Genomic DNA, 22405 nt, shown 5'->3' with positions numbered 1-22405 from the left:
ACAGATATCTGATCCTTTCAGAGCAGCTCTGATCACGTAGATTACACATTCTGACAACGCAGATTACATTCTGACAACGCAGATTACATTCTGACAACGCAGATTACATTCTGACAACGTAGATTACATTCTGACAACGTAGATTACATTCTGATAACGTAGATTACATTCTGACAACATTCTGATAACGTAGATTACATTCTGATAACGTAGATTACATTCTGATAACGTAGATTACATTCTGATAACGTAGATTACATTCTGACAACATTCTGATAACGTAGATTACATTCTGATAACGTAGATTACATTTTGACAACGTTACGTTCTGATAATGTAGATTACATTCTGACAACGTCACATTCTGATAACGTAGAATACATTCTGACAACATTCTGATAACGTAGATTACATTCTGATAACGTAGATTACATTCTGATAACGTAGATTACATTCTGATAACGTAGATTACATATTCTGACAACGTAGATTACACATTCTGACAACGTAGATTACACATTCTGACAACGTAGATTACATTCTGATAACGTAGATTACATTCTGATAACGTAGATTACATTCTGACAACATTCTGATAACGTAAATTACATTCTGATAACGTAGATTAATGTGGTTAGAGGGTTGGGCCAGTAACCGGAAGGTTGCTGGATCGAATCCACGAGCTGACAAGGTAAAGAAATCTGAGCAAGGCAGTTAACCCACTGTTCCCCGGGCCCTGAGCAAGGCAGTTAACCCACTGTTCCCCGGGCCCTGAGCAAGGCAGTTAACCCACTGTTCCCCGGGCCCTGAGCAAGGCAGTTAACCCACTGTTCCCCGGGCCCTGAGCAAGGCAGTTAACCCACTGTTCCCCAGGCGCTGAAGACGTGGATGTTGACTAAGGCATCCCCCCCGCACCTCTCTGATTGAGGGGTTTGTGGGTTAAATGCGGAAGACACATTTCAATTGGACAACTGACTAGGTATCCCCCTTTCCCTAGATTGAATTCTAATAATGTAGAATAATGTAGATTGAATTCTAATAATGTAGAATAATGTAGATTGAATTCTAATTATGTAGAATAATGTAGATTGAATTCTAATAAATGTAGAATAATGTAGATTGAATTCTCTTTCTGGTTGTTTAGTCTATTCAGGTTCTCCTCTTAATCCCTGCAGTATCACTCACCATCCACAGGATGGAGCCAGAGAGCTGTTCAAACTGGTGGGAGCCGCTCCAACGGGACTTCACTGTGGCCAGGCCGAAGTCTCCTATCTTCACGGTCAGGTCCTCGTGTAGGAAGATGTCTGGGAGGGGAGGGGTTAAGGAACAGAAAGCTAAGGGACCGCTGTCTGGGAGGGGAGGGGTTAAGGAACAGAAAGCTAAGGGACCGTTGTCTGGGAGGGGAGGGGTTAAGGAACAGAAAGCTAAGGGAGGGGAGGGGTTAAGGAACAGAAAGCTAAGGGAGGGGAGGGGAGGGGTTAAGGAACAGAAAGCTAAGGGACCACTGTCTGGGGCGAGGGGGAGCTCCGTCTGGGGAGCGGGGGAGCTCCGTCTGGGGAGCGGGGGAGCTCCGTCTGGGGAGCGGGGGAGCTCCGTCTGGGGAGCGGGGGAGCTCCGTCTGGGGAGCGGGGGAGCTCCGTCTGGGGAGAGGGGGAGCTCCGTCTGGGGAGAGGGGGAGCTCCGTCTGGGGAGAGGGGGAGCTCTGTCTGGGGAGAGAGGGAGCTCTGTCTGGGGAGAGGGGGAGCTCTGTCTGGGGAGAGGGGGAACTCAGTCTGGGGAGAGGGGGAGCTCAGTCTGGGGAGAGGGGGAGCACAGTCTGGGGAGAGGGGGAGCACAGTCTGGGAGGGGAGGGGTTAAGAAACAGAAAGCTAAGGGACCGCTGTCTGGGGCGAGGGGGAGCGGGGGAGCTCCGTCTGGGGAGCGGGGGAGCTCCGTCTGGGGAGCTCCGTCTGGGGAGCGGGGGAGCTCCGTCTGGGAAGCGGGGGAGCTCCGTCTGGGAAGCGGGGGAGCTCCGTCTGGGAAGCGGGGGAGCTCCGTCTGGGAAGCGGGGGAGCTCCGTCTGGGAAGCGGGGGAACTCCGTCTGGGAAGCGGGGGAACTCCGTCTGGGAAGCGGGGGAACTCCGTCTGGGGAGAAGGGGAGCTCAGTCTGGGGAGAGGGGGAGCTCAGTCTGGGGAGAGGGGGAGCTCTGTCTGCACCAACACTTGTCTCTGTCTCACCTAGTCCACCTGAAGATGGAGGCACTAACTGTAGGTCCCTCTGAATAACAGCGTCCTGCTAAATGACTACCATGTAAAAACAGATCTGAACACAAAGACTATGTCCTATCGAAGACATGTTGATTAGGTGACACAGCGGAGAGAGGTGATTATGACTGCCTTCCTTATAGAATGGGTCAAAGGTCAGACAGACTGAAAGGTGCTTGTTGGAAAAAAGGTGAAAGGTCAGAGAGGATACTGTTGCTCTTCAGGTCTCTGTGGATGATGGATTTGGCGTGCAGGTAACTAGGGAGGAAAACCACAACAATGCCATGTTAGTTAGTAAACAAACACTGGTACACTAGACATATTTACAGTCCCAGGTTAGTTAGTAAACAATAAACACTGGTACACTAGACATATTTACAGTCCCAGGTTAGTTAGTAATCAATAAACACTGGTACACTAGACATATTTACAGTCCCAGGTTAGTTAGTAATCAATAAACACTGGTACTATCCACGTTAAGACTCTCCTAACCTCCACTGTACCAGTCTGTCCACGTTAAGACTCTCCTAACCTCCACTGTACCAGTCTGTCCACGTTAAGACTCTCCTAACCTCCACTGTACCAGTCTGTCCACATTAAGACTCTCCTAACCTCCACTGTACCAGTCTGTCCACGTTAAGACTCTCCTAACCTCCACTGTACCAGTCTGTCCACGTTAAGACTCTCCTAACCTCCACTGTACCAGTCTGTCCACGTTAAGACTCTCCTAACCTCCACTGTACCAGTCTGTCCACGTTAAGACTCTCCTAACCTCCACTGTACCAGTCTGTCCACGTTAAGACTCTCCTAACCTCCACTGTACCAGTCTGTCCACGTTAAGACTCTCCTAACCTCCACTGTACCAGTCTGTCCACGTTAAGACTCTCCTAACCTCCACTGTACCAGTCTGTCCACGTTAAGACTCTCCTAACCTCCACTGTACCAGTCTGTCCACGTTAAGACTCTCCTAACCTCCACTGTACCAGTCTGTCCACGTTAAGACTCTCCTAACCTCCACTCTACCAGTCTGTCCACGTTAAGCCTCTCCTAACCTCCACTGTACCAGTCTGTCCACGTTAAGACTCTCCTAACCTCCACTGTACCAGTCTGTCCACGTTAAGACTCTCCTAACCTCCACTGTACCAGTCTGTCCACGTTAAGACTCTCCTAACCTCCACTCTACCAGTCTGTCCACGTTAAGCCTCTCCTAACCTCCACTGTACCAGTCTGTCCACGTTAAGACTCTCCTAACCGCCACTGTACCAGTCTGTCCGTCTTAAGACTCTCCTAACCTCCACTGTACCAGTCAGTCTGTGTTAAGCCTCTCCTAACCTCCACTGTACCAGTCTGTCCTTGTTAAGACTCTCCTAACCTCCACTGTACCAGTCAGTCTGTGTTAAGCTTCTCCTAACCTCCACTGTACCAGTCTGTCCACGTTAAGCCTCTCCTAACCTCCACTGTACCAGTCAGTCTGTGTTAAGCCTCTCCTAACCTCCACTGTACCAGTCTGTCCACGTTAAGACTCTCCTAACCTCCACTGTACCAGTCAGTCTGTGTTAAGCCTCTCCTAACCTCCACTGTACCAGTCTGTCCACGTTAAGCCTCTCCTAACCTCCACTGTACCAGTCAGTCTGTGTTAAGCCTCTCCTAACCTCCACTGTACCAGTCTGTCCTTGTTAAGAATCTCCTAACCTCCACTGTACCAGTCAGTCTGTGTTAAGCCTCTCCTAACCTCCACTGTACCAGTCTGTCCACGTTAAGCCTCTCCTAACCTCCACCGTAGCAGAGTTGTGAGTTCTGCAGGTACCTACAGTAGTTCAGAGGCTGACTCATTTAAATGCAGCTCTATCTGCTCTGTTGTGTTGGCCAGAGACTGAGCACATCAATTATGAGACAGACAATGGAGAGTAGGAGAGTCAGCGTAGGGGACGAGGGAGTCAACCAGGAGAGGCAGCGTAGGGGACGAGGGCGTGAACCAGGAGAGTCAGCGTAGGGGACGAGGGCGTCAACCAGGAGAGTCAGCGTAGGGGACGAGGGCGTGAACCAGGAGAGTCAGCGTAGGGGACGAGGGAGTCAACCAGGAGAGTCAGCGTAGGGGACGAGGGCGTAAACCAGGAGAGTCAGCATAGGAGACGAGGGCGTCAACCAGGAGAGTCAGCGTAGGGGACGAGGGAGTCAACCAGGAGAGTCAGCGTAGGGGACGAGGGCGTCAACCAGGAGAGTCAGCGTAGGGGACGAGGGAGTGAACCAGGAGAGTCAGCGTAGGGGACGAGGGCGTCAACCAGGAGAGTCAGCGTAGGGGACGAGGGCGTGAACCAGGAGAGTCAGCGTAGGGGATGAGGGCGTGAACCAGGAGAGTCAGCGTAGGGGACGAGGGCGTGAACCAGGAGAGTCAGCATAGGGGACGAGGGCGTCAACCAGGAGAGTCAGCGTAGGGGACGAGGGCGTCAACCAGGAGAGTCAGCGTAGGGGACGAGGGCGTGAACCAGGAGAGTCAGCATAGGGGACGAGGGCGTCAACCAGGAGAGTCAGCATAGGGGACGAGGGCGTCAACCAGGAGAGTCAGCGTAGGGGACGAGGGCGTCAACCAGGAGAGTCAGCATAGGGGACGAGGGAGTGAACCAGGAGAGTCAGCGTAGGGGACGAGGGCGTCAACCAGGAGAGTCAGCGTAGGGGACGAGGGCGTGAACCAGGAGAGTCAGCGTAGGGGACGAGGGCGTGAACCAGGAGAGTCAGCGTAGGGGACGAGGGCGTGAACCAGGAGAGTCAGCGTAGGGGACGAGGGCGTCAACCAGGAGAGTCAGCGTAGGGGACGAGGGTGTCAACCAGGAGAGTCAGCGTAGGGGACGAGTGTGTGAACCAGGGGATGCATCCCAATAGCAGCCTATTCCCTATGTCTGGGACTAGTTCTGGGAACAGGGTGCTAGTCGGGGTACATCCCGTGTGTTGTGGACTAACTCACTCCATGCCCTGTGCGGTCTGCCGGGCGATGTCTATGAGCTTGATCATCTCAAACTTGGTCTCTATGATGTGTAGATGGTGGTAGAGGGAGGAGCCCTCACACCACTGGGTCACGATGGCCAGCTGAGGCTTGGTGGTGTAACCCATGAACAGCAGGATGTTGACGTGACGCGTCTTCCTGTTAGGAAGCAGGGAGAGGATGTCAAAACCACTGAGAAGGAGCTTTTAGTTACCCATCCTGCTATTTCATGACAAAACACAGAAGCCCTGCTATTTCATGACAAAACACAGAAGCCCTGCTATTTCATGACAAAACACAGAAGCCCTGCTATTTCATGACAAAACACAGAAGCCCTGCTATTTCATGACAAAACACAGAAGCAATGCTGTTTCATGACAAAACACAGAAGCCCTGCTGTTTCATGACAAAACACAGAAGCCCTGCTGTTTCATGACAAAACACAGAAGCCCTGCTGTTTCATGACAAAACACAGAAGCCCTGCTGTTTCATGACAAAACACAGAAGCCCTGCTATTTCATGACAAAACACAGAAGCCCTGCTATTTCATGACAAAACACAGAAGCCCTGCTATTTCATGACAAAACACAGAAGCCCTGCTATTTCATGACAAAACACAGAAGCCCTGCTATTTCATGACAAAACACAGAAGCCCTGCTATTTCATGACAAAACACAGAAGCCCTGCTATTTCATGACAAAACACAGAAGCCCTGCTATTTCATGACAAAACACAGAAGCCCTGCTATTTCATGACAAAACACAGAAGCCCTGCTATTTCATGACAAAACACAGAAGCCCTGCTATTTCATGACAAAACACAGAAGCCCTGCTGTTTCATGACAAAACACAGAAGCCCTGCTGTTTCATGACAAAACACAGAAGCCCTGCTATTTCATGACAAAACACAGAAGCCCTGCTATTTCATGACAAACACAGAAGCCCTGCTATTTCATGACAAAACACAGAAGCCCTGCTATTTCATGACAAAACACAGAAGCCCTGCTATTTCATGACAAAACACAGAAGCCCTGCTATTTCATGACAAAACACAGAAGCCCTGCTATTTCATGACAAAACACAGAAGCCCTGCTATTTCATGACAAAACACAGAAGCCCTGCTATTTCATGACAAAACACAGAAGCCCTGCTATTTCATGACAAAACACAGAAGCCCTGCTATTTCATGACAAAACACAGAAGCCCTGCTATTTCATGACAAAACACAGAAGCCCTGCTATTTCATGACAAAACACAGAAGCCCTGCTATTTCATGACAAAACACAGAAGCCCTGCTATTTCATGAGAAACACAGAAGCCCTGCTATTTCATGACAAAACACAGAAGCCCTGCTATTTCATGACAAAACACAGAAGCCCTGCTATTTCATGACAAAACACAGAAGCCCTGCTATTTCATGACAAAACACAGAAGCCCTGCTGTTTCATGACAAAACACAGAAGCCCTGCTGTTTCATGACAAAACACAGAAGCCCTGCTATTTCATGACAAAACACAGAAGCCCTGCTATTTCATGACAAAACACAGAAGCCCTGCTATTTCATGACAAAACACAGAAGCCCTGCTATTTCATGACAAAACACAGAAGCCCTGCTATTTCATGACAAAACACAGAAGCCCTGCTATTTCATGACAAAACACAGAAGCCCTGCTATTTCATGACAAAACACAGAAGCCCTGCTATTTCATGACAAAACACAGAAGCCCTGCTATTTCATGACAAAACACAGAAGCCCTGCTATTTCATGACAAAACACAGAAGCCCTGCTATTTCATGACAAAACACAGAAGCCCTGCTATTTCATGACAAAACACAGAAGCCCTGCTATTTCATGACAAAACACAGAAGCCCTGCTATTTCATGACAAAACACAGAAGCCCTGCTATTTCATGACAAAACACAGAAGCCCTGCTATTTCATGACAAAACACAGAAGCCCTGCTATTTCATGACAAAACACAGAAGCCCTGCTATTTCATGACAAAACACAGAAGCCCTGCTATTTCATGACAAAACACAGAAGCCCTGCTATTTCATGACAAAACACAGAAGCCCTGCTATTTCATGACAAAACACAGAAGCCCTGCTATTTCATGACAAAACACAGAAGCCCTGCTGTTTCATGACAAAACACAGAAGCCCTGCTATTTCATGACAAAACACAGAAGCCCTGCTGTTTCATGACAAACACAGAAGCCCTGCTATTTCATGACAAAACACAGAAGCCCTGCTGTTTCATGACAAAACACAGAAGCCCTGCTATTTCATGACAAAACACAGAAGCCCTGCTATTTCATGACAAAACACAGAAGCCCTGCTATTTCATGACAAACACAGAAGCCCTGCTATTTCATGACAAAACACAGAAGCCCTGCTATTTCATGACAAAACACAGAAGCCCTGCTATTTCATGACAAAACACAGAAGCCCTGCTATTTCATGACAAAACACAGAAGCCCTGCTATTTCATGACAAAACACAGAAGCCCTGCTATTTCATGACAAAACACAGAAGCCCTGCTATTTCATGACAAAACACAGAAGCCCTGCTATTTCATGACAAAACACAGAAGCCCTGCTATTTCATGACAAAACACAGAAGCCCTGCTATTTCATGACAAAACAGAGAAGCCCTGCTGTTTCATGACAAAACAGAGAAGCCCTGCTGTTTCATGACAAAACAGAAGCCCTGTTATTTCATGACAAAACAGAGAAGCCCTGCTGTTTCATGACAAAACAGAAGCCCTGTTATTTCATGACAAAACAGAAGCCCTGTTATTTCATGACAAAACAGAAGCCCTGCTATTTCATGACAAAACAGAAGCCCTGCTATTTCATGACAAAACAGAAGCCCTGCTATTTCATGACAAAACAGAAGCCCTGTTTACACTATACTTGTCGGTTATACTCTAAGACCTATAAGGTAGCAGTTAATTACCTCGACGTCTGAAGGTAAAACTAGTATTCCACCACTGTGTACATGCCGAGCTTTTCATGACATGACTTCACCGTTAAAACGTGTCTTACCGGAGGACACCCACTTCGTTCTTAAAGGCCTGTAGCTGCTGTGGGGTGGGAGCTGTCACGTTCAACATCTTCACAGCCACGTCTCCGTGCCACTTGCCCTTAAAGACGGTCCCAAAGGATCCAGAGCCTATCCTCTGACCCAGGGTGATCTGACCTTCTGGGATCTCCCAGTCGTCACTAGAGTCCCGTCTGCCCAGGGTTTTCTACATGGGACACACACACACACACACACACACACACACACACACACACACACACACGGTTTTACTTCCTGCTTTACAACAGAGCCGGTCTTAAAGTGGCAGCGCACGGCGACAGGCTCTGTGCGTGTCACCACACTGTGTGTTTTTACTAGGTCTTTCTCCAACTGAATACCTGGACATCTTGACAACTCCTGTAGTCATTGGTTGGCATCTCAGTCATATTGTAAACTTATTGATCCTGCTTTGTGATACACCAATCAGCTCTAAGGTCTGTGTTCCTTATACACCAATCAGCTCTAAGGTCTGTGTTCCTTATACACCAATCAGCTCTAAGGTCTGTGTTCCTTATACACCAATCAGCTCTAAGGTCTGTGTTCCTTATACACCAATCAGCTCTAAGGTCTGTGTTCCTTATACACCAATCAGCTCTAAGGTCTGTGTTCCTTATACACCAATCAGCTCTAAGGTCTGTGTTCCTTATACACCAATCAGCTCTAAGGTCTGTGTTCCTTATACACCAATCAGCTCTAAGGTCTGTGTTCCTTATACACCAATCAGCTCTAGGAAGGTCTGTGTTCCTTATACACCAATCAGCTCTAAGGTCTGTGTTCCTTATACACCAATCAGCTCTAAGGTCTGTGTTCCTTATACACCAATCAACTCTAGGGTCTGTGTTCCTTATACACCAATCAGCTCTAGGAAGGTCTGTGTTCCTTATACACCAATCAGGTCTAGGAAGGTCTGTGTTCCTTATACACCAATCAGCTCTAGGAAGGTCTGTGTTCCTTATACACCAATCAGCTCTAGGGTCTGTGTTCCTTATACACCAATCAGCTCTAAGGTCTGTGTTCCTTATACACCAATCAGCTCTAAGGTCTGTGTTCCTTATACCTCAATCAGCTCTAGGAAGGTCTGTGTTTTGTAGTGGTTGTGTCTCACCATCTTATTGCGGTCGTCAGACGAGGACGATGACTTCCTCTCTCTCTGTGGACACGGAGACTTCTGAGGAGCCTTCACATTGGTCAATGAGCCAGGCAGCGAGGCTGGGGGCGTGGCCGACAGCCCTGCAGTCGACCCTAATTGGAAGTAGGAGAGGGAGGGAGGGGGTTAGGGAGGGAGGGAGGGAGGGGTGGAGGAGGAAAACAAAAGAAAAGGAAAGATGAGGATGAGGAGGAACGGAGGGCAAACAGAAGGCGGTAGGAGGAGGAAGAGGAGGAAGAGGAGGAAGACAGGGCTTGAGTGATAGAGAGAAGGGATATGTCCAGTCCCAAACTGACCCCTAGACCCTATGCCCTGGGATCGACCCCTAGACCCTATGCCCTGGGATCGACCCCTAGACCCTATGCCCTGGGATCGACCCCTAGACCCTATGCCCTGGGATCGACCCCTAGACCCTATGCCCTGTGATCGACCCCTAGACCCTATGCCCTAGGATCGACCCCTAGACCCTATGCCCTAGGATCGACCCCTAGACCCTAGGATCGAACCCTAGACCCTATGCCCTGGGATCGACCCCTAGACCCTATGCCCTAGGATCGACCCCTAGACCCTATGCCCTAGGATCGACCCCTAGACCCTACGCCCTAGGATCGCCCCCTAGACCCTAGGATCGACCCCTAGACCCTATGCCCTATGCCCTAGGATTGACCCCTAGACCCTATGCCCTAGGATCGACCCCTAGACCCTATGCCCTAGGATCGACCCCTAAGGTCTAGGGTCTGATCACAGGCTCTAGGGGTCCGCTCACAGGCTCTAGGGGTCCGATCATAGGGTCTAGGGGTCCGATCATAGGGTCTAGGGGTCCGATCATAGGGTCTATCATAGGGCAAGGTTCCCCAATGGGCGATTTTATTTGGCTCCCAAAATGTTCAGATCCAAAAATATTTTGTACATATTTTATTAATAATAATAATAGTTCATTAATGAAACATAAAGAAACTGTAAAATCAGAAAATGAGCTCAGGGATTTTACATTGAGGAAATCTGTCCAACTATTCCAACGCATAAAGAGACTGACATGTAATCAAGGCTTGAAATGATGTTTCCTCTAATATATATCTATCTATCCATTTGGGATCCTTGCGGTCAATTTGCAGCGATACAAATGATAACTATAACTATGATAACTATAACTATGCTCCAGCAACCCCTTACCATCCGCTCAAGGATGAAGAGGGATCCTTGGCGTAAGGTCTAGGGGTCTATTTGGGATTGGGCCATAGAGTGGGTTTCAGAGAACAGGAGGGTTGAGGGGAGTCGGAGTGTTGTGTCCTGGTGGTGTTGGAGGTGAGGGGTGATGTCACAGTGGGAGGTGAGGGGTGATGTCACAGTGGGAGGTGAGGGGTGATGTCACAGTGGGAGGTGAGGGGTGATGTCACAGTGGGAGGTGAGGGGTGATGTCACAGTGGGAGGTGAGGGGTGATGTCACAGTGGGAGGTGAGGGGTGATGTCACAGTGGGAGGTGAGGGGTGATGTCACAGTGGGAGGTGAGGGGTGATGTCACAGTGGGAGGTGAGGGGTGATGTCACAGTGGGAGGTGGTACTGATGGTTTAACAGAACTGATGGCTTCTACGCTTGTGGCTAGAGCACAGCACTGTTCTCCCTAACCTGAACCTGATTCTCCTAACCTGTCAAATTCTCCCTATCCCACCACCTCAAATCCTCCCTAACCTGATTCTCCTAACCTGTCAAATTCTCTCTATCCCGCCACCTCAAATCCTCCCTAACCTGTCAACTTCTCCCTAACCCACTACGTCAACTTCTCCCTAACCCACTACGTCAACTTCTCCCTAACCCACTACGTCAACTTCTCCCTAACCCACTACGTCAACTTCTCCCTAACCTGTCAACTTCACCGTCAACACATTACACCATAAACACAGTACACTGTCAACTACAGTCAGTCAACACAGTACACTGTCAACTACAGTCAGTCAACACAGTGTACTGTCAACTACAGTCAGTCAACACAGTGTACTGTCAACTACAGTCAGTCAACACAGTACACTGTCAACTACAGTCAGTCAACAGTCAGTCAACACAGTGTACTGTCAACTACAGTCAGTCAACACAGTGTACTGTCAACTACAGTCAGTCAACACAGTGTACTGTCAACTACAGTCAGTCAACACAGTGTACTGTCAACTACAGTCAGTCAACACAGTGTACTGTCAACTACAGTCAGTCAACACAGTGTACTGTCAACTACAGTCAGTCAACACAGTGTACTGTCAACTACAGTCAGTCAACACAGTGTACTGTCAACTACAGTCAGTCAACACAGTGTACTGTCAACTACAGTCAGTCAACACAGTGTACTGTCAACTACAGTCAGTCAACACAGTGTACTGTCAACTACAGTCAGCCAACACAGTGTACTGTCAACTACAGTCAGTCAACACAGTGTACTGTCAACTACAGTCAGTCAACACAGTGTACTGTCAACTACAGTCAGTCAACACAGTGTACTGTCAACTACAGTCAGTCAACACAGTGTACTGTCAACTACAGTCAGTCAACACAGTGTACTGTCAACTACAGTCAGTCAACACAGTGTACTGTCAACTACAGTCAGTCAACACAGTGTACTGTCAACTACAGTCAGTCAACACAGTGTACTGTCAACTACAGTCAGTCAACACAGTGTACTGTCAACTACAGTCAGTCAACACAGTGTACTGTCAACTACAGTCAGCCAACACAGTGTACTGTCAACTACAGTCAGTCAACACAGTACACTGTCAACTACAGTCAGTCAACACAGTGTACTGTCAACTACAGTCAGTCAACACAGTGTACTGTCAACTACAGTCAGTCAACACAGTCAGTCAACACAGTGTACTGTCAACTACAGTCAGTCAACACAGTGAACTGTCAACTACAGTCAGTCAACACAGTACACTGTCAACTACAGTCAGTCAACACAGTGTACTGTCAACTACAGTCAGTCAACACAGTGTACTGTCAACTACAGTCAGTCAACACAGTCAGTCAACACAGTGTACTGTCAACTACAGTCAGTCAACACAGTGTACTGTCAACTACAGTCAGTCAACACAGAGTGTACTGTCAACTACAGTCAGTCAACTACAGTCAGTCAACACAGTGTACTGTCAACTACAGTCAGTCAACACAGTTACATGGTATGGCAGTTCTGAGGACATGTATATAATGTTCTATAGATCTATAGTGTATTTTCCCATTCCCTGATCAGAGCCTGGATCCAAAGGATCGGTTTCCCCTTCTAGATCATAATGAATATACGGGCAGATCCTAGAGCCGCAGCCCTACTCAGAGATGCTTTGTGGACACAGGCCCTGAAACACAAAAACCCTCCCATATGAGAGTTTTGGAAGCAGAGGGAGGGAGGGGGGGGGGGGGTCGGTAGTGACAGTGTGAGGGATTATGGTAGGGAGAGAAAACATAAGGAAAGAGAGTGAAGAGCGAAACACAGACAGACAGTGGAGGGCCAAAACACAGGTGGGAGGTGAGGACACACACACACATCACCACAATACACACAGACCACAATACCACACACAGAGGCACGCCACAGAGGCCTAGCTACCTCGGAACACAGGCTCGGACTCAAAATCAAAGACTATGTCATTGGGGTAGGAGTATAGGAGGGGGCTTGAGATCCGTGTTCGGTGCTTCCTCAAACAGCGGGCGGGTGGGTGGGTCTGCAAGGGGGGGGCTGCAGGAGGGGGGGAAAGAGAGACAGACACAGCAGGATCACTGGCCCTGAAGACCAGCTACTGGGCCCACTTCTCTATGGTACCTACTGTAGGCCCGATCCAAAATGGACGCCTAGTCACTGTACTGTGCTCTACTTCTGGCCAGAGCCCAATGAGTGCCAACGAGGAGAATGCATGAATCCGTCTCCGTGGACCAGTAGAAAGTTAGGGAGGTTTTTCCACACATTATCACTGGCAAAAAGTAGTGCACTAGATAGGGAATAGGGTACCATTTGAGACTGGCCCTATAGTAAGTAGTCTACACTCTTTCAGAGGGAGCATGGATGGGCAGTAGAAATCAGAGAATGTTAGGGGAATAAAAAGGCTCTCTTAAAGGGGAAGTCTCCTTAAAAAGGGACAAGAGTTTTACAGTCTAAGGACAAATATTCTAAATATGCATCAACAAGACTAGTAGAATTAGAATTCTGACTGGACAAAATGAGTTTCGAGGAACTTGTAAAAAAAAAAGAGAGAAAGAGAACACAGATGCAGGATATGGGGGTGGTGGTGGTGGGGGGGGGGGGACTTGTTGATTGAATTAGTGATGATAATAGCTTCCTTACCTCCTTCTGATCTCTGTAAACCTTGATCTCGAATCAAGTCCTGAAAGAAAGAAAGAGACAGAGAGAGACAGAGAGAGAGCGAGAGAGAGAGCGAGAGAGAGAGAGAGAGAGAGCGAGAGAGGAAATAACAGAGAATCACAATACTGTGAAGACTACGAGTCATCTCAGATTCCAGACTAACGCTACAGATTGGGGTACATCTTGATAGCTTGTATAACACTTAGTGGAACTGACTACTTTTGCAGATATGAAAACAGTCAACACTGTTTTCATAAAATTATATATTAGTCAAAAAATATAAAAATTCCCAGTTTATGTATACAAAACCAACTTTATTAAAGAGGTTTTAAAAATAGGTAATATTTGACTCAAAATGTTATGATGTACACTAAAAGGCACTGACGGCAGAACAGATGGATTTAGTTCAATGTATGATTAATATAATAAACGAATACATTTCCCAAAACATATTGCTATCGGGTTGTAAATCACAACGGGCCTGATACCATAAGGAATGCACTGTCTCAGTTTCAATGGCTCAATATTTTGGAAAAAAACTCAGCAAGTCAGCAATAACATGGCTGATAGGCTAGCGTATCTAGTTATGTAGCGAGCTAAAAACACGGAGCCTAACGTTAGCTAGAGAGCTAAAAACACGGAGCCTAACGTTAGCTAGCGAGCTAAAAACACGGAGCCTAACGTTAGCTAGCGAGCTAGCTGCTAGGAGGATACCATGTCATTGGAAGAGTGGGTGAGTGACTGACTCTTCCGTCATCTTGTTTTTCGGTGGCTATACACGGCTAGAGATGCAGGTGTCATTGGGTAAAGCTAGCAAGAACTAGAACGGCTTATCCAGTTAGCATATCTCTCGCATTCATAAAATTCAGAGAGCAGAATAACTGATGCATTTACAAACGTGAAACACCTGCTGAGTTTAACCCGGGGTCAGTAAACTTAGGAAAAGAAAGTAATAGTTAGTCAAGAACGCTCTCGGTAACATGTAAACAGCTCTGCTGTGTCTGGAAGTAGCTAGCTAGCTAACCAACTTTAACTAACTTTAACTAGCTAACAAGCCTTGCATTGTTGGCAGGCAAACTGCAGAAAGACGAGGAGGCTACAATTCCCCATCGTTTATCAGTGCAATTTTGACAGCCAAATTAGGTGAAAAGGTTTTAGAGGGTTTATTTAATGTTACTTCGTTAGATGTTAGCTCATCTTTCTCTGGCTAGCATTAGCTGTAGATCTTGTTGTTGTTGATGTGTTTAACTTCTTGGATATAGGGGGCGCTCTTTTAATTTATGGATAAAAAAACGTGCCCGTATTAAGCGCAATATTTTGTCACGAAAAGATGCTCGACTATGCATATAATTGGCAGCTTTGGAAAGAAAACACTCTAAGGTTTCCAAAACTGCAAAGATATTATCTGTGAGTGCCACAGAACTCATGCTACAGGCGAAACCAAGATGAAACTTCAACCAGGAAATGGGCAGAATTTTTGAAGCTCTGTTTTCCATTGTCTCCTTATATGGCTGTGAATGCGCCGGGAATGAGCCTGCCCTTTCTATCGTTTCTCCAAGGTGTCTGCAGCATTGTGATGTATTTGTAGGCATATCATTGGAAGATTGGCCATAAGAGACTACATTTACCAGGGGTCCGCCCGGTGTCCTTTGTCTAAATTGGTGCGTAATCTACAAGCTGCACGCAGTCATCCAGTGATTGAGAGGAGAGAGGAGGCTTTCAACGAATGATATATCATGAAGAGATATGTGAAAAACACCTTGAGGATTGATTCTAAACTACGTTTACCATGTTTCAGTCGATATTATGGAGTTAATTTGGAAAAAAGTTAGGCGTTTTGAAGACTGTATTTTCGTTTTTTTTTGGTAGCCAAACGTGACGCACCAAACGGAGCAATTTCTCCTAAACAAATAATCTTTCAGGAAAAACTGAGCATTTGCTATCTAACTGAGAGTCTCCTCATTGAAAACATCTGAAGTTCTTCAAAGGTAATGATTTTATTTGAATGATTTTCTGGTTTTTGTGAAAATGTTGCCTGCTAATGCTAACGCTAAATGCTACGCTAGCTGCGCTAGCTGTTACACAAATGCTTGTTTTGCTATGGTTGAGAAGCATATTTTGAAAATCTGAGATGACAGTGTTGTTAACAAAAGGCTAAGCTTGAGAGCTAGCATATTCATTTCATTTCATTTGCGATTTTCATGAATAGTTAACGTTGCGTTATGGTAATGAGCTTGAGGCTGTATTCATGATCCCGGATCCGGGATGGCTCGACGCAAGAAGTTAACTGAGGGAGAGAGATACTGCCTTTTCATGGTTGTTTGATCAACAGGACTGTAAAGTTCCCAAATGTAAGAGGACTCCCTGATATTTACATATTTACAGAAATTCATTTTAGGTGTATTTTGGTGAATGTGTTCTATTGATCTAGTCGTGCTGCAAGCTACTGCCTGTAAACACACAGTCCAGTTCAAAGGGACTGACAGGCCCTACTGCCTGTAAACACACAGTCCAGTTCATAGTGAATGATGACAGGCCCTACTGCCTGTAAACACACAGTCCAGTTCATAGTGAATGATGACAGGACCTACTGCCTGTAAACACACAGTCCAGTTCAAAGTGAATGACAGGCCCTACTTCCTGTAAACACACAGTCCAGTTCATAGTGAATGATGACAGGACCTACTGCCTGTAAACACACAGTCCAGTTCAAAGGGACTGACAGGCCCTACTGCCTGTAAACACACAGTCCAGTTCATAGTGAATGATGACAGGACCTACTGCCTGTAAACACACAGTCCAGTTCAAAGTGAATGATGACAGGACCTACTGCCTGTAAACACACAGTCCAGTTCAAAGTGAATGACAGGCCCTACTTCCTGTAAACACACAGTCTAGTTCATAGTGAATGATGACAGGCCCTACTGCCTGTAAACACACAGTCCAGTTCAAAGGGACTGATGACCGGCTCTACTTCCTGTAAACACACAGTCCAGTTCAAAGTGAATGATGCCAGGCCCTACTTCCTGTAAACACACAGTCCAGTTCAAAGTGAATGATGACAGGCCTCTGTGCAAATGGCTTATTTGTATATAAGCCTACTGTAGTTCTGATTGGCTATGGGGCACCAGTCTGCGTAGACTCTGGTCCTGGACGAGACAGATGGTTTTTTTACTGCAGTGTCTACTAATTGTCTAAACGCACGGCCACGTTCCCTCTATATTGCTATAGCATTTTCACAAATGCCCAAACATTCTATAAAATGTATGAAAAGGTGAAATGACCATAAAAGGGCACGGTTCTTCCTGGGGTGAATATGAAAAGACTAAGATTTCACGTTGCTAAAGAAATGCTGTCATTTCCTCTTTAAGGGGCTCCTGAGTGTTGCAGCGGTCTAAGGCACTACATCTCAGCACTACAGACACCCTGGTTCGATTCCAGGCTGTATCACAACAGTCCGTGATTGGGAGTCCCATAGGAGCGGCGCACAATTGGTCCCAGCGTCAGCGTCGTCCGGGTTTGGCCCGGTGGTAGGCCGTCAACGTAAATAAGAATTTGTTCTTAACTGACTTGCCTAGTTAAAATAAAAAGGTATGATTACCATGTTGTATTTGGCCAAGAATTACAGAACACGACTCGACCCAGATGAGCACCCCCTTCACTAGAAGCCTTTCACTAGTGCTGCCACATACACATTCTACAGTAGCAGTGCTACTTGTCTCCAGCAGGGGGAGTGTCTGAGCCATCGGACACACAGACAAAAGGGGATATTGGACTCACGTCTATGTTGACGGGTTCGATGGTGTTGATGTGGACGTTGGGAGCGGAGGACGAGCGGTCTCTCTGTCCAAACTGGTTCCTGTGGTCCTCTTCTCCGGGCCTGAAATTCTGGGGGATAGGGATGGACTTGGACGGGGACACGCTGGCGTGGCACAGGGACCTGGGGGTCAGAGAGAGGTCAGTGGTCAGGGAGGTTGGGGGTTGAAACTCTGGGGGGGATGGAGATGGACTTAGACGGGGACAGGAACCTGGGTTCAGAGAGCGGTTAAGAGGGGAGGATCATCTCACTGGGGACATGTGGCACATCTCACTGGGGACATGTGGCACATCTCACTGGGGACATGTGGCACATCTCACTGGGGACATGTGGCACAGCATTAGCAGAGATTCCAGTCTACATTGAATTTATCAAGGAGATATAAGATTATCAAGTCTGTTTCATTAGTCTTCAAAAATGGCTTCCTCTCCTCGTTTCCTTTCCTTCAACTGTGCCGAGGTGAGAATGGGATCAGGACAGCTGTGAGACTCACCCGGTGGAGTCGGACGGGGGCAGTGACGGGTAGGCCTCGGACACGGGGGTGGTGCCCTCTGACGACACCTCCTCCTGGGTGATGGGGTGGTGCTCAAAGAACTTCGACACCAGCAGCAAACTGCAGCAGAGACCCAACATTCAGGATATAACTGGGACACTAGAGACCCAACATACAGGATAGAACTGGGACACTAGAGACCCAACATACAGGATAGAACTGGGACACTAGCAGAGACCCAACATACAGGATAGAACTGGGACACTAGCAGAGACCCAACATACAGGATAGAACTGGGACACTAGCAGAGACCCAACATACAGGATAGAACTGGGACACTAGAGACCCAACATACAGGATAGAACTGGGACACTAGCAGAGACCCAACATACAGGATAGAACTGGGACACTAGCAGAGACCCAACATACAGGATAGAACTAGGACACTAGCAGAGACCCAACATACAGGATAGAACTGGGACACTAGAGACCCAACATACAGGATAGAACTGGGACACTAGCAGAGACCCAACATACAGGATAGAACTGGGACACTAGCAGAGACCCAACATACAGGATAGAACTGGGACACTAGCAGAGACCCAACATACAGGATAGAACTGGAACACTGGGACACCAGCAGCGACCCAACATTCAGGATCGAACTGGGACACCAGCAGAGACCCAACATACAGGATAGAACTGGGACACTAGAGACCCAACATACAGGATAGAACTGGGACACTAGCAATAAGCTGAAGGGGCAGATCAAGCTAACGTCCGTCTCGGGGACAGGTCAAGCTAACGCCCGTCTCGGGGACAGGTCAAGCTAACGCCAGTCTCGGGGACAGGTCAAGCTAACGCCCGTCTCGGGGACAGGTCAAGCTAACGCCCGTCTCGGGGACAGGTCAAGCTAACGCCCGTCTCGGGGACAGGTCAAGCTAACGTCCGTCTCGGGGACAGGTCAAGCTAACGTCCGTCTCGGGGACAGGTCAAGCTAACGTCCGTCTCAGGGACAGGTCAAGCTAACGTCGATGGATAACTCACTCTAGCTGGTCGTAGTTGAACTGATCAAATCGATGGATAACTCACTCTAGCTGGTCGTAGTTGACACACATGAGCGGCACCTCGGTGCTGCAACGCTGGTGGAACTTATAGCCACACGTCTGACATCGGAACCCCTGGAACAGAAGCTTCCGGCAAAAATCGCAGAAGGCCAACGTAAAAAACGTCTTCCTCACCTGGGGGAACAGACAGAAACAGAGAGAGAGAGAGACAGTTAGAAAATAGATCAGGAACGACAGTAACTAGTGACTGGTACCTTCTGTCCATGGAGATGGAAAGACCACTCATCTGTGTAAAAGGCCACTTAATTTTTTTTGCAGTTTTGTCACACAGAACAATGACACAGATGTCTCAAGTTTTGGAGTGTGCAATTGACATTCTAACTGCAGGATTGTCCACCAGAACTGTTGCCAGAAAATGTAATGTCGCTTTCTCTACCATAAGCCCAAGGGGTATTTTTGTCTGTAATAAAGCTCTTTTGTTGGGAAAAACTCATTCTGATTGGCTGGGCCTGACTCCCAAGTAGGTGGGCCCACGCCCTCCCAGGCTGCACCCCTGCCCAGTCATATGAAATTCTAGTACCAATTCCATAGTTTCAAGTCATACTCACAAAGTTGTGTGTGGTCAGAGGAACATTCTCCAGCACTTCCACGTGTAGCTCCTCCCCTGTCAGCCAGGAGATGTCTGTGTCCCAGCCAAGAGGCTTCTTCTCTCTGAGACAGGTGACAGGAAGAGGAGTTCACTGGGTTGTGATTGAGTTTAGTACACATGTGTAGGTTGTTGTTGTAAAAGAGAATGTGTTCTCAATGATTTACCTTGTTCAACAAAGTACAATAAAATAAACTGAATTGTGGGACTGTACATTGGCCCCTTACTGTGGGACTGTACATTGGCCCCTTACTGTGGGACTGTACATTGGCCCCTTACTGTGGGACTGTACATTGGCCCCTTACTGTGGGACTGTACATTGGCCCCTTACTGTGGGACTGTACATTGACCCCTTACTGTGGGACTGTACATTGACCCCGTTAATTGACCCCGTACATTGGCCCCTTACTGTGGGACTGTACATTGACCCCGTACATTGACTCCTTACAGTGGGACTGTACATTGACCCCTTACTGTGGGACTGTACATTGACCCCTTACTGTGGGACTGCACATTGACCCCTTACTGTGGGACTGCACATTGACCCCTTACTGTGAGACTGTACATTGACCCCTTACTGTGAGACTGTACATTGACCCCTTACTGTGGGACTGTACATTGACCCCTTACTGTGGGACTGTACATTGACCCCTTACTGTGGGACTGTACATTGACCCCTTACTGTGGGACTGTACATTGACCCCTTACTGTGGGACTGTACATTGACCCCTTACTGTGGGACTGTACATTGACCCCTTACTGTGGGACTGTACATTGACCCCTTACTGTGGGACTGTACATTGACCCCTTACTGTGGGACTGTACATTGACCCCTTACTGTGGGACTGTACATTGACCCCTTACTGTGGGACTGTACATTGACCCCTTACTGTGGGACTGTACATTGACCCCTTACTGTGGGACTGCACATTGACCCCTTACAGTGGGACTGTACATTGGCCCCGTACATTGACCCCGTACATTGACCCCTTACTGTGGGACTGTACATTGGCCCCGTACATTGACCCCGTACATTGACCCCTTACTGTGGGACTGTACATTGACCCCTTACTGTGGGACTGCACATTGACCCCTTACAGTGGGACTGTACATTGACCCCTTACTGTGGGACTGCACATTGACCCCTTACAGTGGGACTGTACATTGACCCCTTACTGTGGGACTGCACATTGACCCCTTACTGTGGGACTGCACATTGACCCCTTATAGTGGGACTGTACATTGACCCCGTACATTGACCCCTTACTGATCTCCACTGTTCTGAAATGATTACAAAGTTGTACAGGAGCTTCAATTGACAGAATGTGAAATGGCTTTTGGACAAGGTATACGTGTGTGTGTGTGTGTGTGTGTGTGTGTGTATGTGTGTGTGTATGTGTACGTGTGTGTGCGTGTGTGTGTGCGTACGTACGTGTGTGTGCGTGTATCTTACCCATCCTGTATCCTGTAGACAGCACAGCATTCAGGGATTAGTCCCCTCATCATTAAAGCCTTCTTCAGAGAGTCTCTGACCGTCATGCCACAGCGGGCTGGGACCTGGGACAGACCGAGAGGAACCATACAGATAGACCACATACAACTATAACTACATAACAAGATCACTATATACAGATAGTTTCAGAGACTGAACAGCAGGTATAGACCATACACAACTATAACAAGATCACTATATACAGATAGTTTCAGAGACTGAACAGCAGGTATAGACCATACACAACTAGAACTGTAAAACAAGATCACTATATACAGTTGAAGTCAGAAGTTTACATACACCTTAGCCAAATATATTTAAACTCAGTTTTTCCACAATTCCTGACATTTAATCCTAGTAAAAATTCCCTGTCTTAGATCAGTGAGGATCACCACTTTATTTTAAGAATGTGAAATGTCAGAATAATAGTAGAGAGAATGATTTATTTCAGCTTTTATTTCTTTCATCACATTCCCAAGTGGGTCAGAAGATTACATTCACTCAATTAGTATTTGGTAGCATTGCCTTTAAATTGTTTAACTTGGGTCAAACGTTTTGGGTAGCCTTCTACAAGCTTCCCACAATAAGTTGGGTGAATGTTAGCCCATTCCTCCTGACAGAACTGGTGTAACTGAGTCAGCTTTGTAGGCCTCCTTGCTCGCGCACGCTTTTTCAGTTCTGTCCACACATTTTCTATAGGATTGAGGTCAGGGCTTTGTGATGGCCACTCCAATACCTTGACTTTGTTGTCCTTGAGCCATTTTGCCACAACTTTGGAAGTATGCCTATGGGCAATGACCACTTGGAAAACCCATTTGTGACCAAGCTTTAACTTCCTGACTGATGTCTTGAGATGTTGCTTCAATATATCCACATCATTTTCTCTCCTCATGATGCCATCTATTTTGTGAAGTGCACCAGTCCCTCCTGCAGCAAAGCATCCCCACAACATGATGCTGCCACCCCCGTGGTTCACAGTTGGTGTTCTTCGGCTTGCAAGCCTCCCCCTTTTTCCTCCAAACATAACGATGGTCATTATGGCCAAACAGTTCTATTTTTGTTTCATCAGACCAGAGGATATTTCTCCAAAAAGTACGAT

General features: G+C 47.3%; 1 protein-coding gene across 6 annotated transcripts in view; it reads right to left on the bottom strand.

The window, feature by feature from the left end:
• The window catches only part of LOC116366651 (serine/threonine-protein kinase B-raf-like), a 45560-nt gene that overhangs the window by 4663 nt on the left and 18492 nt on the right, over nt 1-22405 (bottom strand). For 4 of the 6 annotated variants that reach the window (XM_031818684.1, XM_031818683.1, XM_031818688.1 and 1 more), the window contains 12 exons: nt 21268-21371; nt 19777-19879; nt 19194-19342; nt 18102-18221; nt 17572-17731; nt 13774-13813; nt 13042-13170; nt 9413-9549; nt 8271-8473; nt 5208-5384; nt 2457-2503; nt 1186-1304 (listed from right to left, as the gene is read on the bottom strand). In XM_031818684.1, coding sequence (XP_031674544.1) covers nt 1186-1304; nt 2457-2503; nt 5208-5384; nt 8271-8473; nt 9413-9549; nt 13042-13170; nt 13774-13813; nt 17572-17731; nt 18102-18221; nt 19194-19342; nt 19777-19879; nt 21268-21371 — 1488 coding nt within the window. The remainder of the gene's footprint in view (nt 1-1185; nt 1305-2456; nt 2504-5207; nt 5385-8270; nt 8474-9412; nt 9550-13041; nt 13171-13773; nt 13814-17571; nt 17732-18101; nt 18222-19193; nt 19343-19776; nt 19880-21267; nt 21372-22405) is intronic. The other 2 variants (XM_031818687.1, XM_031818685.1) reach the window with 1 other exon arrangement.

This window comes from Oncorhynchus kisutch, unplaced genomic scaffold (genome assembly GCF_002021735.2).
Source record: "Oncorhynchus kisutch isolate 150728-3 unplaced genomic scaffold, Okis_V2 scaffold1552, whole genome shotgun sequence".
Taxonomy (NCBI): domain Eukaryota; kingdom Metazoa; phylum Chordata; class Actinopteri; order Salmoniformes; family Salmonidae; genus Oncorhynchus; species Oncorhynchus kisutch.
This window is presented reverse-complemented; position numbering and strand designations above follow the sequence as displayed.